The sequence below is a fragment of the Hipposideros armiger genome, unplaced genomic scaffold (assembly GCF_001890085.2).
Source record: "Hipposideros armiger isolate ML-2016 unplaced genomic scaffold, ASM189008v1 scaffold_1176, whole genome shotgun sequence".
In the NCBI taxonomy this organism is placed as follows: domain Eukaryota; kingdom Metazoa; phylum Chordata; class Mammalia; order Chiroptera; family Hipposideridae; genus Hipposideros; species Hipposideros armiger.
Window position 1 is genome coordinate 80,930 of NW_017732526.1, and position 19,120 is coordinate 100,049.

At 44.7% G+C, this 19,120-nt stretch overlaps 1 protein-coding gene across 2 annotated transcripts in view; it reads right to left on the reverse strand.

The window, feature by feature from the left end:
• Window positions 1–1,065: 1,065 nt before the first annotated feature.
• The window catches only part of OVOL2 (ovo like zinc finger 2), a 37,220-nt gene continuing 19,165 nt past the window's right edge, over window positions 1,066–19,120 (reverse strand). For both annotated transcript variants that reach the window (XM_019632793.1, XM_019632792.1), the window contains one exon: window positions 1,066–4,327. In XM_019632793.1, coding sequence (XP_019488338.1) covers window positions 4,014–4,327 — 314 coding nt within the window. In that variant the 3' untranslated portion in view covers window positions 1,066–4,013. The remainder of the gene's footprint in view (window positions 4,328–19,120) is intronic.

Sequence of the window (19,120 nt, forward strand, 5' to 3'; positions counted from 1 at the left end):
GGCCTTTTCTGAAACAGGAAGCATGCTTGGCCAGTGCACAGAGCAAGATGGAAGGGTCCAGAAATGAATGCCCCCAATGCCAGCACCTCAACTAAATCCCCCAGGATGGGGAGGTAGTGGACAAATGGTTTCCTGTGCACCTCAGGTGGGGTGGCTCTGAGGCACGTCTGTATTGTCTCCCAGAGATCCTCGCAGGCATTAAGTTCCAGTTGTCCACAGCAGTAACTTCCTTGATTTTATTCCCTTTGTTGGCTGTCTTTCCTTCCCTGTCACACTTCCCTACAGATGCTTTCTGGGATCACTCACCAAAGGAGTTGACTTGAACCCTTGCCTCAGAATCGGCTTCTGGAGGAACTCAAACCAAGATAACTCTCCTATCAGCTGAAACCCACCCACAGAGACCTAGCTTCAACCATGCCCATGTTGACAACGTCCTAGGGCAAGGCAGAGCAACAAAGGAAAGAAGTCTGTATCCCCAAGTGATGGCATGGAAGAGAGCCACCTACCAATCCAAATGAGAAAGAAATAAACTTTCTTTTTTTTTTTTAAAGATTTTTATTGGGGAATTGGGGGGATGGGAACAGTGCTGGGGAATTGGGGGAAGGGGGACAGACAAGTTGCTGTCATTTTGTTCTTCAGTCTAGTTGTGGAGGACGTTGCTTCACTGGCCCAAATTGGCACCATCATTGCGCTCTTCCCGGGCGAGGCACATCAGTCGCTGGCTTCTGGACGGCTGCTCACGCTGGCTGCTGGCTGCTCATGCTGGCTTCTGGCTACACTCGGTAGCCCATAGCAACCCACTGCAGCAGGGGCTGCAGCCTATGTCGTTGCCGGCAGACTCACGGCAGCCCAGCTCCAGGTTGAGCTGTTGTTCAGCATCTTAGCTGTAGAGGGCAGTGTCACTGGCCCTCATATGTGGGATCCGAACCAGGGCCCTCTGGCGTCCCAAGCCAGCTCTTAACCATCGCACCACTCGGCCGGCCCTTTTTTTTTTAGCTGAGCCATCCTGCCACCTGTTGGCAACTCAGCGGCAGCTCAGCTCGGGCTAGGAATTGAACTAGCGACCCTATTGCTCAGAGCTCATACTCTTGAGTGAGCTCTTAACCAACTGAGCCACTGGGCCAGCCCCATAACCTCTCTTCTTTAAGCCACAGTGTTGGTTGGGAATCTTTGTTACAACAGCTGCATCTTCTCTTAGCTCGTACACCTGCCCAACATGCATTTCTTGTCACAGCACCCTGCTTTTCTGCCAGGGCACCACTTTCCCACTACTTTCAGGCCAGAGGTATAGCTGACCTCCTTTCTCCACCCCTGCTTCGGGAGGAGGCAGGAGCATATGACTCAGGCCTGAGCCAAGAGAGCCCTATGTCTCCCAGAGCACAGTAACTGGCTCAGGGGAGGGCCCAAGATTCAAATTGGGCTAATTGGAGACAAAAAGCATCAGCCCAAGATCTCTGGCTAAAGGACAAATCCTCCTTCTGATGGGCTGCTGAACTGTGGGATAGAAATCCAAGGGTGGGTGGCCATCCAACTTCCACTTGGTCCTGCCTGAGAAAGAAGCCATCTGGGGGAAAACCAGATAAAAGAGAAAAAGACGAGGGATGATGACATGATTTGAACACCTACATCCAGCCAACCATGAAATGGTAACAACCCTAGACTTATTAGCTAATACATTCCCTCTTCTGTTAAAGTCACTTTAATCTGAGTTTCCGTCACCTGCAACTAAGAGTTCTGTTCAATAAAAATCTGACCCTAAAGAGAATGTCACATCAGCTAGTTTACAATTTCCTGGGCCAAAACAGGCCACAGGCCAGCTGCTCCAGCCAGAGTCATCCAGATACTCTTTTATAGGAATGCTCATTAGTGTCTAAATGACCCAGATAACTGAGGAAAAAGCGAATCAACCACCTTCTAGCCTCTCTCTCCTCTGTGTCAAGTGCTAGGAGACACAGCACGATGTCAGCAACTTGCCCACTGGAGCCAGTGTTGAGCCCGCAGGGCTGGCTCTGTCCTAGGAGGCTGAACTTCATTTCACTGTGCTGCCGTGGGTCCCAAGTGTAACCCCTGGCACTGCTGATGCTCAAACGTGGCTGTTTAGACCATGTGGCCCTAGCTGAAGCACCCGGAGCTTCAGGTGAGCCTGCGCAAGATGCACATCGGCCCTTTGGGCAAGCCCTGTGGCACTGAGCCTTGCCATTCAGAGAAGCCAGAGGGGTGAGGATCCCCCAAAGCCTGCCCTAGTCTCAGGCCAGCCTCTTGTGTAGCTCCAAGTCGAAGTTTCCTTTTTGAAGGCCTTTTCTTTCCTTTTTGAAGGGAGAATGGGGAGAGAAAGGAAAAGGGGTTTTGAGCAGGTTTAGGGTTCCTGGCCCCTTCCTCTGGCTGCCAGCTGCTGACCTCTGCGGTCACCTCATGCACTCACGGGCTCAGGGAGCTGACCTCCCAGGGAGCACTCCAAGGATGGCTCCAGAGAACGTGTACAGCACCCCACAGGTCATAGGCTGACTTCCTTCCATCTGAAAGAAAAGTGCTGATTTGGAAACGAGGTGTTAACACAAGTTATAGGCTATGCTGCTTACATTGTCCAGATCTTGGCATAATACCTGGTCCATAGTGTGAGAGAGGAGAGGTCAGAAGGAGGGAGAGAAGATGAAAGAAAAGGAGGGAGAGGAAAGCAAGGGAGGAGTGGAGGAAGGGGGACGATGGAAGAGGAAGGAAATAAGAAAATGGCCTCATCATCCAAATGTTTCCCTAGACCAAGGAGCAACCCGGTCCCAAAGCAAGATGTTGTTGAGCTTCCAAGGTGGAAATGGACCTGAGGCACTCAGCCCAGGCAGTGCCCAGGGGACATGGGGCAGGACAATGGTGCAAATCAGGGGCATTCACTCCATTCAGGGGGCTGGGATAAATATCTCTACGCACGACTGACCACCGAGGTTTGCTAAGGGTTCTGGGCCCTTCTGGCTGCCTCTCCAGGCATGAAAGGACCCTGAAACCACCTCACCAGCCCCTCTCCCCGTGGTCAGCTTCCTCCTTTTTGGCCTATTACAGTCTCAAGTCGGCTGTATTGTTAATCTCCCAGGCCTCCCAGGTGAGGAGATGCAGGTCGCCAAAGGTCAACGTGCTCCGCAGTCACACGCCTTGAAGGAGACTGCCATGCTTCTGTCCCTCCTCCCACAAGTGCACTGTGTGCCAGTGAGCATTCCTCACGCTCCAGCATTTGCCACACGTTGATCCCAGTGCTGGACTCAAGGAAGGGAGAAGTGCTTTAAGTCCCAGACCCGGAAAGCCAGGGGCATCTCTTCAGCAATCCCACTGCCAAAAAAGTGACCAGAGCATTCGTGAGTTACCTGCTGAGTTGACCCCAGGTGTCTCTGGCCATCAGTGCGCAAGACAGTTGTTCAGTGCTACCTCTTCATCAGCTGTCTGTGCTCCTACCCAATAATAGAGATTTGCCTCTACAAATCCACTCACTAATACAAAATAATCAACCCCCAAATAACCTGAAGTCGAATGTCACACAGTAAGCCCTAAACAAAGAGCTATATAGCTCAACCCTCCCCTGCTTTATTATAAAGTTTCATGAGGACATTTCATTTATTAAAATAATTCCTATAAACTCTTTCAGGATAATGAAGTTCATTTTTCTTGCTTGAGTAGCATTTCAAGTGGAAATACTTTATTTCAAGGCACCATAAAACGATGGTCTAAGAACACCTCTGCTTCCATGTGTGAAAAGCCTAAAAAAAGAAAGAAAAAAAGTCCTGCACAGTGATCACAGCCATCCATAAACTTTCCTTAACGTGACTGTGTTCAATAGGGCACGGGTGACAGAGGGCCTGATGCCACAATTACAATTGGCAGCCTTGAAACAGATCCCCCTGCTGAGGCCCCCAAAGGACAGAGAGATAAACTGAACACTTTTAATTAGAAAAAGCCAGTGGGGTGGGGGACCCTCAAAACCAAAAATCCATGTAAATGTGGCAGCGTTGGCATCTCTCCCCTCCTCCTTCTCATTTCTCCTCCTCTTCGCTCAGGGTGGCATTCTCCTGGAGTGTGGATGTCAGCTTGTTTTGCAAAAGGGCTGCTAGTTTTTTGGAAGTCTTTTTGAGAAATGCGCTGCCTGGGTGGGCACTGTTCACGTGCAGGTACAGGTCCTCCTGGGTAGGGCCTGTGTAGCCACAATCCTCGCACACGTAGAGCTTATCCCGGCGTTGCTTATAGGCATACTGCTGCTGCACTCCGTGGATCTTCTTCAGGTGGGACTCCAAGGAGCAGCGCTGGGTGAAGGCTTTGTTGCAGACATTACATTTGTAGGGGCGAATGCCTGCAAGGGTGAGGGGGAGACGCATCACTGGTTGGTCACAGCCAAGCCAGAGCCTCCAACTAGGAAGCCATCAAAAATCATCACATACAACCCAACAGCAAAAAAACAAACTATCCGATTCAAAAATGGGCAGAGAAACTGAAGAGACATTTTTCCAAAGAGAATTTACAAATGAACAATAGGTACATGAAAATGTGCTCAACATCACTAATCATCAGGAAAATGCACATTACAACCACAGTGATATCATCTCACACCTTTCAGAATGGTTATTATCAAAAAGGCAAGAAAACAAGTGTTGGCAAGGATGTAGAGAAAAGAGAACCCTCATGCACTGTTGGTGGGATTACAAATTGATGCAGCCACTATGGAAAACAGTATGGAGGTACCTCAAAAAATTAAAAATAGAACTACCTTATGACCCAGCAATCCCACTTCTAGGATATATATCCAAAGGAAATGAAAACAAGATCTCAAAGAGATAGCTGCACTCCATGTTCATAGCAGCTTTATTCACAATAGCCAAGACATGGAAACAACTTAGGTGTCCCATCAACAAATGAATGGATAAAAAAGATGCGGTACATTTATACAATGGAATATTACTCTGCCACAAGAAAATAGGAAATCCTGTTATTTGCGACAACATGGATAGACCTTGAGTGCATTATGCTAAGTGGAATAAGCCAGAGAAAGACAAATATTGCACTGGTATCACTTAAATGTGGAAAAGTCAAACTCATAGAAAAATGGTTGCTAGGGGCTGGGGGTGGGGGAAATAGGGAGAAAAAACAATCATGATGACCAAGGATTCAACAGGAGGAAAATGGTTAGAACAGGAGACAAAACTTTCCACAAAGGTTCACGGCATCCAGATGAGCAAACAAAAATGGATGCAGTTTTATTCTTTCTACTTGTGTGCCTTAATGTTTTGATTTTAGAGTGGGCAAAGTAAACCTTGTTTTCATTTTAGTTTGGAGTTTTGAGGAAACAGATCTTGTGACAAATATTCCAGTATAAGGAGTTATTTGGGAGGGGACTCCAGGAAGCACTTGGAGGAGAGTAAAGAAGTGAGGCAGGGACATGGGAAAGAGCTCCTATGAGGTGGGATCATCGGGCCAGTAATTGCTATAGGCAACCAGAGTCCAGTCGTCTGGGCAAGTCGGGAAGTAGTGAACACTGACCTCAGGGTCACCTACCCCCTGGGAGCTGAGTCTTTACCCACCTGCCCTGGCAGCACTCTTGAGGGCTACCCCTGGGTGGCACTGATTTTACCTCCCCAGCACTTCTGGCCTGCCTCAGGTGGGGCGGGGAGGGGGGGGGAGCTCCAAAAAGAACACAAGAACAGGGTTGCAGGTGTGGGCCGCTGCTGTGTGGATGGGTATGCTCAGAAATGGCAGGGCCTGGGGGCAGGGGCAGGACACTGATGACATCTGCTACAGTTATGAAAGCATTTCCAAGCTAGACCTCACACTGGCCTTCGAACTGGAATAATATTAGTGGGGCTTGCCTTTTAGATGGAGAGTTCACAAGTGCCATATATTCATATACCAGGGAGATCAGCCTTATGAAAGTACAGTCATTCCTATCTCCACCATCAGTAGTACTCACCCTGACTGTGGGAGGTTGGAATGTCAGACAAAGAGACTTAAGTAAGGTCTAACTTAGGCTCTAAAGGAGGGGATCCTGGCTGTAAAGAAAGCATAGTGTCACATAAACATGGAAGCCTGGGAGAGGGCGAATATCGTGCTGGAGGTATGTGGAGCAAAGAGGGGTCTGCCACCACAGTGAGACCATCTCAGGGCCCACAGGCCAGGAGAGCCACTGCCTGGAGAATCCCCAAAGTCTCCGGCATAAAATTTAAGGGTACCCCCAAAACTCATCAATCAAGATAATATTTAAAAATCAAAGTACAGTACATACAAAAAAAAAATCCATGATGAACAAGTTATCAAAATTTTAAATGAGGACAGGCTCTGACAGTACCATCTGGAGCCACACTGGAGCTTGACGTGAAAGAAAAAATGTATTCCCCTATGTAGATGTTTTTATATACATATATTTTTAATTACATTTATTAGGGTAACTTTAGTAAATAACATTATATAACTTTGAGGTAAACAGCATTCGACATCTGTGTATACTCTGTTGCATGCTCCCCACCTGAAATCTAGTTTTTTTCCTATATTTGACCCCTTTACCCACTTTACCCTCTCCCCACCTCTTTTCCACTCTGGTAACTACCATTCTGCTGTATCTATGAGTTTATTTTTGTTTGTTTTGTTACTTTGTTTGTTACTTTTTGTTTTATATTCCATATGAGTGAAATCATATGGTTTTATATATTTTAATACTTTTCCCCAAAATGTTCAGTAGTTGAAAAAATGCCGAAAAATTGAAAAGTAGGGGTATTAAAAGTCACATTTTAAAATGTTTAAATATTGTATTTATATAATAATGGAATTATGATTTTACTATGCTGGCTTTAATAGAAGCAAATTTATCAAAAGATATTTTCAAAATCTACTTTAAAAAAAAATCTTTTTTCACTTAACACTATTGCTGGAGAGTTTTCAATGTTAGTGCTTATAGCTTGATTTCATTCCTCTTTAACAAAAAGCACCATATCATTTTGTTGTACTGCTATACCCAAATCCCATCTTTTAAAAACTATAGCGATTGAGGAAGCACTACCCCAGCCCACACCCTTATATCATATCATACTGCCTTGTACAACCTGGTACTAATGTGTGGTCCACGGACCAACAGTCAAACTGCATCACCTGTGAGCTTGTTGGAAATGTAGTCTCAGGCCCCACCTACTGAATTGAATGCAAAAGCTGTGGTTCTCAACCCAGGAGGCTTGTCAAGACACAAGTTCCTGGCCCCACCCTTGATTCTGGGGTAGGGCTGAGACTGCATTTCTAACTTTCCCAGGAAATGCTGAGGATGCTTGTACCAGGTCTTTGAGAGTCACAGGTCTAAAATGATGCCAAATTAAGCTTAAGGACAGCACTTCCAGTGTCTGAAGGCAGCCATGCTGCCCGCCACCCAATGTCTTTTCTTTAAGGTTAAATGTCCCCAGTTCCTTAATGGTGGCTTGTTTGGGGGTGTGTGTGTGTGTGTGTGTCAAGAGGGCCATTTCTGTTGATAAGGATTTTTTTAAGTATACAGATGATAAAGGACATCAAAATGAAAAAAAATATTCCCCCATCTCCACCCAACAATGTGAACAAATCAAATCACCCATTTTTTTCCAGTCCACATCCAGAAGCACACATCATTTACTGTAACTCTCTTGTGAAAGAGAATTGTGTTGGATCAATGTTATGGTGAGATGTTATTCCAGCCTACTCAAGCAGAATGCAGGCCTATATTATATTTCACACATTCTAGAAAAACTATATAATCCTCAGCACTTGGCATATAATAGGTGTTCAGTAAATAATTTTTAAATGAATAAATGAATGAGAGGCCACATCTTTGGTGTTAGTTTTCTACAAATTTAAGGGCCATAAGACCTTTCCAAACGAATATGCCTCACATGGCAGCTGGCTGCGCCCACCTCTCGCTGATTAAGCAACAAACCTGATTTGAAGCCCACAGCTGATCAAAACAGAAATTCACTCAGAGACCGGTTGCTCCTTTCAATAGTTCATGGAAATAACTGTTTTAAAACATCTAAACTAAACATGTGGGGAAACCAGCACACTTACAGCAGGCAGTAACAAACTCCAGGTTCCTGGAAATGGATGCTTCCAATCCTACTCATGGAGGCTTCCACCCCCATCGGTGACCTGAAAAGGTGATGTGGACGTGGCTGCACTACTTTGACTGATCCCTGTCCCCTTGGAGAGACCAGCCTGCCAGGACCGAGTCTGGTGCGCACAGGGTCACGCCTCCTTCCTCTCTCCGTTCAGCAGGTCGGCTGAGAATCTTCTATAAGCACAGACACCCCACAAGGCCTGGACAGCAAAGGCTAGAAGATTGCAGAGCCCTTCTTTGTCTGGACAACACAGACAATGGGGGTGACTACAGCACGGGATCTTTTTTCCAGGAAGGGGTGGGAATGAGCACGGCTTACAGGATGGATATCTCATAGGCACAGAGGTGGAAAGGAGACGGCAGGCCCTAAAATCTCTAGGTATGGCAATTCTGACTTTTATAAGCCTGCTTTCCCTCCCCTCTCTGTAAATAGCACATTCATCCCTTACTGGTGCAGGCAGACATTGCCATGCAGCATGGTGATCCTTTCTGGGTTTGGGAACAAGCCCTTCCCTCCTGGAGCCCCCCACCCCCCATGTACTCAGGGATGGGTGATAAAGGTGGCCAGAAAGGAGCCATGGACAATGGAGACTGATGTCAAGGCCTCCCCAACGTTGGGGCCTCACCTACCTTAGTGCTCTTGAGCAAAGGCCAACCCTGTCCATGTCTGGAGTGAGATACCAGAAAACACCATCCCTGAGCCAGACACCATTAACTAACTTACTGACACCTAGACAGTAACAGAGTGCAAAGCCACTGAAAACCCAGACATCATACATCTGCTATTCATTAACTGAGTCCATGGTCAGATTACCGACCCTACTCCCAAACCCAGTTTTCTTACCTGTAAAATGGGGATAATATTCATACCCCCTTGTAAGGCTGCTCTGAGGATTAACTGACACATCACATGCAAAGGGCCAGTATATACTAAGTACTCAATGGGACATACCAGCAAGAGCTTACAATCCAGCTCAACATAACACAAATATGCTCCACTCATACGCTGGCTGGTGGTGATGTGAATATTTAGTATTTGTCTTTAAATTGTACCTATGTGTACACTTATTGTATTTGTATGCACTTTTGGATGTATTATTTCACAGTATAAAAAAGATAATTTTTAAAAATGTGGTCATTAGGTGGCTGGTGGAGAGAAGAGACTTCCTTCATTGTCCATCCTTTTGAATTTTGTGTCATAGGCCTGTATTACCTAGTCCAAAAAATATTATGTGTTGGGTTATCAAAAAAGGCTTCTTCTTTTCAAATCTGCTATACCTACTACCAAAATCAAGCTTTATATCACCAAAGAAATTATCCACTATTGGCATTTTCTGCTTGCTTTCCTTGCTATATATAGCAAAGTGCTCCCTTTATTGAACTTTGTCCAAACATGAACTTCAGCAAGAAGCTATCTGCAGACCTCTTTGTTGGAGTGGATATTTAAGATGACCTCCTTAGAAGGCAACGTGGCAATGCCCATAAAAACTCGTAATGTGTCTATCCTTTGGCCCACTTCAGGCAAATTATCTACAGAAAGACTCACACTGGTAGGCAAAGGATATACAAGAATATTCATGATAGTACTGCTTGAAATTAACCAAAAAAAAAAAAAGAAGAAGAAGACATAAATGAAAGGAGAAAATGCTGAAATTGAAAATAAGTGTCATCAATTGGGGCAAGGGGAAATGATGGTGCCTCCATATTTGAAATATGTCATAATCTTATTTTAAGAAATGCCCTGATGGGCCGGCTGAGTAGCGCATTGGTTAGGAGCTGGCTTGGGACACCAGCTCTGAGCAGCAGGGCCCAGGTTCGGATCCCACATGAGGGCCAGTGACACTGTCCTCTACAACTAAGATGGTGAACAACAGCTCAACCTGGAGCTGGGCTGCTGTGAGCGACCGACAACGGCGTAGGCTGCAGTGGGCCTGTAGTGGGCTGCTGTAAAGCTACCGTGTGTGGCCAGCAGCCAGCGTAAGCGGCCAGCAGGTGGTGTGAGCTGCCAAGAGCCGCCATAAGCGGCTGTCCAGAGGCCGGTGACCAATCTGCCTCACCCAGGAAGAGCACAATGATCACAATAACGAGATGGGCCAGTGAAGCGACGTCCTCCATAACTAGACTGAAGAACAAAAGGACAGCAACTTGTCTGTTCCCCTTCTCCCGATTCCCCAGCGCTGTTCCTGTCCCCCAACTCCCCAATAAAATCTTTTAAAAAAAGCACTTAAAAAACCCCAAAAAACAAGAAATGCCCTGACAATTATTAAAAAGAATGAGTTTATCTACCTGTGCAGCTGTTAAGCAATCTCCAAGAAAAGAGCAATGTATATTAAAAACTTCTGGAAGGCAATTTTTAAAAATTAAATGGTGGAACAGGGATATGAGAGAGGCTTACTTTGTTTTTCTGTCATTTCTCCCCCCCTTTCATATTATTATTTTTTTTTAGCTAAAAAGTAAGTTAAAATAAAATAAAGGAGAAACAGTTTGATGTGTGAAGGAGGCAATCCCATAGGACAGCATTCAGCTCACTAGAGGTATTTAGTACTTTATTCTTTTTCCTCCTGCCCCACTCCGCATTTCTCCCAATCTGCATTTTCCCCAATCCAGTCAATCCTTCCCTTTAGGCTCCAAACAAAGACACCATTGTTTCCTCTTCTTCAATCAAGATGGGATTTGTTTGCCTTCAGTCCCTCTCATTGTGGCCGATGGAAGATAAGGCCAGAAGGCGACCCCGGGGCAAATGCTACGGTTTTGGCCAGTGCCCCCTCCCTACTTCCCTGACCTCAAATCTGAATTCCTCAGCTTCTCTCTATGGAGCTCAGAGGCTTCCACAGGAATAGCATCTTAAACTGATTCCTTTATTACAGTTAGAGCTGTAAAGATTGAGCTGGGGACCCAGCAGATGTGTGTGCCTTTTCAACTGTTTGTTGTGGCTTACATTTTCTTCTCTATAACTTTTATATTGGCTGAAGTCTTTTACAGAACAAGTAGTAATTTTACAAATGAAAAAAAAAATCTTTTCAATAAAAGCGGTACTTGTCTGATGAGTTTGGCACATCTGGTCATACCAGTGAACACTGCCCTCAATAAATGTGATTCTGAGTTTCCAACATGCTCCCAGGTGCTGCCAATGCTGCTGGTGCGCGGACTACACTTGGAGTATCGAAGGTGTAGACAGTGACTACAGAGTCTGGCACATGCAAGTGTTGGTTATTTTTCACTCTGAAATACGGGTCTCCCCCCACCAAAATCAAATCATTCCCTCAACAGATGGCCATTCTTAGGATGCATCCCAGCTGATTCAACACTTAAATCCAAAAGAAAATTCTCTAAAAACAGGCCCATGATGTTCTTCATGGGCTGTGAACTGAATATACATTGGTTTCTTTAAAGCTCACGCCCCCCACTCCCATTTTGACCTGAAGTGGATCAACAGCCATAATTTCCCTTGTTGGCCTCCAAGATCCTGTCAACTTCACTTAAACAGAACAAGTACCTCTATTATGTATGTAGTGGATGAAGTTTGTCCCCTGTCCAGACCCATCTTCTGAGCCAGTGCATCGTTCCCCAGCTGTCATGTGTATTAGCAGCTAACAGCTTCTGGCTGCCCCCTTCTCCAAGGAATGGGCACCGACAAATTGACCTCCCTGCCCAGAAGACAGGCAGCCTTCAGCCAATGTCTGACTGACATGGTGCAGTAATATCCTCCGCTTTCCTGTAGCCAGGACAAGGCTGTGGTGCTATCCACACTCCAGAGCCCCTTGGGATCAGGCCAGGGCTGGACTCCAGCTGAGGGCGCACCCTGCTCAGCTCCCTCCTCTACCCTGCCCTGCTCCCCTCTTCCTTACAGGTTTCTCCTGAGAGCCCTCCCTCAACAAATCATTTTATAAGAATTATCATCTTGGAATCTGCTTCTAGGGAACCTGACCTAAGGCAATTTGGATTGAAAATGGGTGCTTGTTTGCTGAAATAGTTCCAAAAAATATTAAAGTTTTTTTCTGCACTAGTTTCTGTCTTCCAATCTTGAATCAGACATCATGTGTCTAAAACATCCCCCTCCCCATCCACACACAGTCCTCTGATTTACTCTCTTCTTGGTAAAGTCATATTCAAAAAAGACATCTTAATCTTTTCTTTCATCTGCTTGGATATTAAGGCAAGACATTTTCAGGATCTGGTTTCCCTGGATATTTTCCAAGATGCTTCCTTATGTCTTGAGTCCTTCCTTAGGTGCCCTGTACTCTCAGTAGTTGCAGAAGACAGGAGGAGATATTGGGGGTGGGGGGATTAATCCTGATTCTCTATCCCACTGTCTTTGCCCACCTCCTCAATATTGTAGCTACAATCTCAGAAGAAGGGTCCTGGGATCCCAGAGAAGTCTTTAAACGGTCATGGTCTAATTGGACTGTGAGCAAACATACCCTTCACTCAACTGTCAAAATGTATTTGTGTTAACACTGTCCATATCTTTACTTCTGGTCTAAATACAACATTTATTGAATAGTCAATAGCAAAAATCCAACATTCATGTCTTAATCAAAGGCAAGGCTGAATTCACAGAATTCTGGTGAGATTTTTTAGAAACAGTGAGGTTGTTCAAATGAACTTAAAAAATGTCTGTAAACCCCAAATTTTTGCCCTTTTCACAGAGCTCAAGAGATAGCAGATCAGGTCTTTCACACCAGGAGGCCAGGCCTGTTCCTCCTGTTCCCGCTGGCACAGCATCCCCAGAGCTGACCCTCCTTTTTCGATTTGCTACCAGCTAATTTGTCAGTAAGCCCCTGCTCCTCATTATTACTTGGAGGCACATCTCCATCAGAAAATAAACCAGCACAGGGAAAATAGGGTCAAGGCATTTATAGAATTCTATTATATATTTGTTGTTCGCTTTAAGAGTCAAAATTCTGATTAAAATTTTTTAATGGGACTCCCGGTAAGATGGCAAAATAGACAGACGCTGTGCCAATGGCCTTCCAGGATCACACCAAAATTACAAATAATTTATACAACATTCAACTTCAGAAGTCCCCTGAACACTACATGAATAGAACCTCTTAACAAAGGACTTAAAGAGGAGGCCACAGGGCAGGCCGAGTGGCTCAGTTTGTTAAGAGCTCGCTCAAGAGTTAGAGCTCTGAGCAACAAGGTTGCCAGTTTGATGCCCGACCTAAGCTGAGCTGCCGCTGAGCTGCCAACAGGTGGCAGGATGGCTCAGCTAAATAAATAAATAAAATAAAATAAAGAGGAGACCACACTGAGTCTGGTAGGAGGGGCAGAGTCGAGAGAGGGCGAGAGAGACCCTCCGGCCCCACATCGAGCTCACTAGCCCAGAGTTACTTTGCAGAGAAGAGGAGTTCCATGATAGCTGGCAGTAGTAATTAGTGAGGACTCTCTTTGCTCAATTCGGTGAGGCTGAGGGCGGCTAGAGAACCAATGGAGCCGGCACACGGACTTGCTCACCAGTGAGCACTCATCTTGTCCCTGGTGGAGGGAGTAGCTGTGTGTGGCCTGCGGGAAAGGACTGAACTGAGAGCCTTTGGCGCAAGAGCTGGGGTTTTGGGACCGTTGTTCCTCTGGTGTGGAGCTTACACATGAGTAGTGTACAGGAGAGCGCCTGTTTTTCAGGGTTGGGCCCTCCCACCTAGGGTCAGATCCAGGACCACACTGGTCCAGTGGAATTGGCGCAGGCGTGTGTGTGTGCGCGCGTGAACATGCATGAGGCCATGGATTCCCCACCCTCCATACTGCTTATGCTGAGCAGCGAGGGAAACACCTGGCAGACCCCCTCCGGCTCCAACAGGCTGCTTATTGAGACGTGGGAGAGCGCGAGCCGCCTTGGGTTCCCGCTCACCACACTATGTGCGCAGAGTTGCCAGGCTGGCAATTGGCTGTTGGGCTGCTCGACCTGATCTGCGAGCGGCTGATTGGGACAGGCTAAGACTGGGAGTTTTTCTGGGAGTGTTGAGCCGTGAGCTGAGCCCCTGCATGATCCTGCTGGGGCATTCCTGGTGTTTGTGCAGGCTGGTTGCCGGTGCAGGAGTACATACTGCTCTGACTTGGTGGGGGCCACTGACCACATCCCATGATGCCTTGGGGGCCTGCCCTGCCCACCTAGAGCTGTGTTGCCAGGGGCATACTGAAGGGCCCCTGGTGCCTGGCCCCTACCTCCGCAGGCCACAGAGGCTGTTTGCAGCAGCAGGCAGCCTGCAACAACCTGTGAGGAATTTTGCTTGTGAGCACGGTTCCAGAGCACACAATAGCTAATTGTGGGAAGCTCATGCAAGCCTGAGAGGGTGACTGGCACATGACGTGTTGAGCCCCTCCCCGCAACATAGCTGGTGCTGAGTGGCCCAGAGACTATTACCTAGCAAGTGGTCTGCAGATTAAAGAGGGCAGGGAATCTTTTTTTTTTAATTTCTTTTTTCCTTTTTTTTTCTACTTTATTTTTTTAATTATTATTTTTTTTCCTTTTCTTTCTCTTTCATCTTTTTGTTCCTTTTCCCTCTTTTCTTTCATCGGCTTTGTTTTTGTCATTGTTTCTCAGATTTGTTTATCTGGATATTGCTTTAGTCACTGTTTTTCTGTCTTGTTCTCCAGTTTTTCTGTTTGTGTCTCTTTTATATACTCTTGTTTCTCCTGTCTGATCATTGCTTCTCGAGTTTCTATGGGAGTTTATTTGTTTTTTGGTGTTGGTGGGTTCCCTCGGTTTGTTTTTGTTGTATGAAGTGGACGTGGACTTAGCACAGGTCCAGGAGCTGAGACTACACTGAATTTGTAGAAACTACTAACCACAACCTTTACGCACCTTAACATCACCTCTCCTACAGTTGCATTTCCAGGGGCAATCAGGGTGCTGGGGTGACTGGCCCCAACCCTATAAACTGTGGAAAAGGTTTTTTACAACAGAAGGTGGTTTGCAGAGCCCTGGGGTCATCTTTGCGGTTTTCAGTGACCACAAACCTGCACAGTCACTCGAGATAAAAAACTGTGAAACTGTGAGCGTGAGGTGGAGGATGGCTGTAGTGCCCTTCAGACGCTATACAAGGGGTCACAGGCCAGATGCTGGTGTAAGACCTGAATCTGCATTATCTTAAAAATTACCAATCACGTTGCATAACTCACTTGAACTCCATCCTGCCAAGCTAGTGCCACATCGCAGAGGCACCCTGAACATGGGGTCAAATAGCCAGGCAAACACCCCTAAGGAGCCTCTTTCAATAGGTGGGCCTTACCGGCATCTGACAGGTGGCAACAGGCCTAGGGGGCCCTGGGCCTTTTCCTAAACTGTCTCAGGACCAATATAGAAGGCAGCCAGCTTCAGTTCACACAAAGACCATCCCCACATGACCCCAGGTCCAGCATGAGCAGCAACCAACTGCATACAGCCTTGAGGCACCTACCAGATAGCTACGGAGCAGGAACAGCAGGTCTGAAACAGCTCTGAGTGGGAGCCCTGCCACCCAAGAGACACGAGAACTAATACACCCAGAGGCCAGTGTTAGACAAAACCAGAGTACTACCTGGTTGAACCTACAAGTGGCACTCTCAAAGGACTTTTTCCATAGGCCTAAGAACCCACAATGGTCAAGCCTCCTCTGAGGGGATCAACCTCCACACAACATTTCATACACTGTGAATAGAGCTAATTCTCCCAGCTAATCAGTCTGAGGATCAATCCCACCCTCTGACAAGCCAAATGCAATTAAAGAGCAACTTCAACAGCGACACCTCTGGAACACATGAGACAGGAGAATACAGAGACTGTGCTAGCCAAATATAAAGGACACATACTACAAGAGCACCCAGCAACGACTGAGAGACACAGGTGATCTATCTAATACATCAAAGTAAACACAGTGTGACAGCCAGAATGAAGAAACAAAGAAACATGTCCCAAATAAAAGATCAGAAGAACCCTCTAGAAATGGAACTAAATGAAACAGAGGTATCCAACCTTTCAGAGACAGAGTTTAGAACACTGATAATAAGAATGCTTAAGGAACTTAGGGAGGACATAAAGAAGTATAGAGAAACCATAAAAAACAACCAGTTAGAATGAAAGAATACAATAATTGAAATGAAGAACACACTCGAAGGAATCACCAGTAGATTAGATGAATCAGAGGATCGGATCAGCGATTTAGAAGACAAAATAGCAGAAATCACCCAGTTGGAGCAACAAAAAGAAAAAAGAATAAAAAAACAATTAAAATAGTTTAAGAGACCTGTGGGACAACATCAAGTGCAACAACATTTGCATCATAGGAATACCAGAAGGAGAAAAGAAGAAGCAAGGGATCGAGAAAGTATTTGACGAAATAATGACTGAGAACTTCCCTACCCTGGTGAAGGAAATCGACATACAAGCCCAGGAAGTGCAGAGAGTTCCAAACAGGCTGAACCCAAACAGGTCCACACCAAGACACATCATAGTAAAAATGGCAAAGGTTAAAGATGAAAGACAGGATCCTAAAAGCAGCAAGAGAAAGACAGCAGGTTACACACAAAGGAATGCCTATAAGGCTAACAGCTGACTTTTCTACACAAACTCTGCAGGCCAGAAGGGAGTGGCAGGAAATATTCACAGAGTTATGCAAAATAAAGGCCTACAACCAAGATTGCTCTACCCAGCACGGCTATCACTTAAAATTGAAGGAGAGATAAAGAGCTTCTCAGAAAAGAATAAGCTTAAGGAATTCATTACCACCAAGCCAGCATTGCTGGAAATGTTAAAAGGGCTTTAATAAACAAAAGATTGGGAAAACAAGCTAACCCAAGAAGATCAGAAATACAAATAACAAAATGGCAATAAATATGCACCTATCAATAATCACTTTAAATGTGAATGGGCTAAATGCTCCACTCAAAAGACATAGAGTGGCTGAGTGGATAAGAAAACAGGACCCATGCATATGTTGTTTACAAGAGACTCATCTCAGATCAAAAGACACACACAGACTGAAAGAAAAGGGATGGAATAAGATATTTCATGCAAATGGAAATGAGAAAGAAGCTGGACTAGCAATACTTATATCAGACAAAACAGACTTTAATGTGAAGACTACAGTAAAAGACAAAGAAAGACACTCCATAATAATAAAGGGATTGATTCAACAAGAGGATATAACCCTAGTAAACATCTATGCACCCAACATAGGAGCCCCCCAATATATAAAACAGATTTTGACAGACATAAAGACAGAGATCACCACAACACTATCGTAGTAGGGGACTTCAACACCCTGTTGTCACCAATGGACAGATCCTCCAGACAGAAGATCAACACGGAAACAGTGGCCTTAAATGACACTTTAGACCAGCTGGGTTTAATCAATATTTTTAGAGCATTTCACCCCAAAGCAACAGAATATACATTCTTCTCAAGTGCACACAGAACATTTTCCAAGATAGACCACATGTTAGGACACAAAACAAGTTTCAATAAATTAAAGAAGACTGAAATCATATCAAGCGTCTTCTCCAACCACAATGCTATGAAACTAGAAATCAATTATATGAAGAAATCCGGAAAGCACACAAATACATGGAGGCTGAATAACATGCTACTAAATAGCGAATAGGTAAAAAATAAGATCAAGGAAGAAATCAAAAGCTATCTTGAGACAAACAAAAATGAAAACACAATAACCCAAAATCTATGGGATGCAGCGAAAGCAGTCCTAAGAGGGAAATTCATAGCAATGCAGGCCTCTCTAAAGAAACAAAAACAATCTCAAATCAAAAGACTATCTTTACACCTAAGGGAACTGAAAACAGAACAGCAAAAAAAGAACTCCCTTTGGGAGTACAAGTAAAGAAATAATACAGACCAGAGCAGAAATAAATGAAATAGAGACCAAAAAAACAATACAAAAAAAAATCAATGAATCCAAGAGCTGTTTTTTTTGAACAATAAACAAAATCGACAAACCCTTAGCCAACCCACCAAGAAAAAGAGGGAGATGACCCAAATTAGTAAAATCAGAAACGAAAGAGAAGTGACAACACATACCACAGAAATACAGAAAATTGGAAGAAAATACTATGAGCAACTATATGCCAACAAATTCGACAATCTGGAAGAAAGGGATAAATTTCTAGAAGTTTACAATCTACCACGTCTGAACCAAGAGGAAACAGAAACTCTGAACAGACTGATTACTACCAAAGAAATTGAGTCAGTAATCAACAAGCTTCCAACAAACACAAGTCCTGGACCAGATGGCTTCACAGGTGAATTTTACAAAACATTAAAAAATGAATTAATACCTATTCTCCTCAAACTATTCCAAAAAATACAGAAGGAGGGAAGGTTCCCAAGCACATTTTATGAGGCCACTATTACTCTGATCCCAAAATCAGACAAAGATATTACAAAAAAAGAAAACTACAGGCCAATATCCCTAATGAACATAGATGCAAAAATCTTCAACAAAATCCTAGCAAACCGAATTCAGTGTCACATTAAAAAGATCATATACTACGATCAAGTAGGATTCATTCCTGGTATGCAAGGTTGGTTCAATATCCACAAATCAATTAATGTAATACATCACATTAACAAAATGAAAACTAAAAATCATATGATCATATCAATAGATGCAGAAAAAGCATTTGACAAATCCAGCAGGCATTTATGATAAAAACTCTTAGCAAAGTGGGAATAGTGGGATCATATCTCAACATAATAAAGGCCATATATAATAAGCCCACAGCAAACATTGAACTCAATGGGGAAAGGCTAAAAGCTTTCCCCTTAAGATCAGGAACAAGACAAGGCTGCCCACTTTCACCACTTCTATTCAAGATAGTTCTGGAAGTTATAGCCACAGCAATCAGACAAGAAAATGAAATTAAAGGCATCCAAATTGGAAAGGAGGAAGAAAAATTGTCATTATATGCAGATGACACGATACTATATATAGAGAATCCCAAAGACTCCACCAAAAAACTAATAGAACTGATAAATGAATTTAGTAAGGTAGCAGGATACAAAATTAATATTCAGAAATCAGTTGCAGGGCTGGC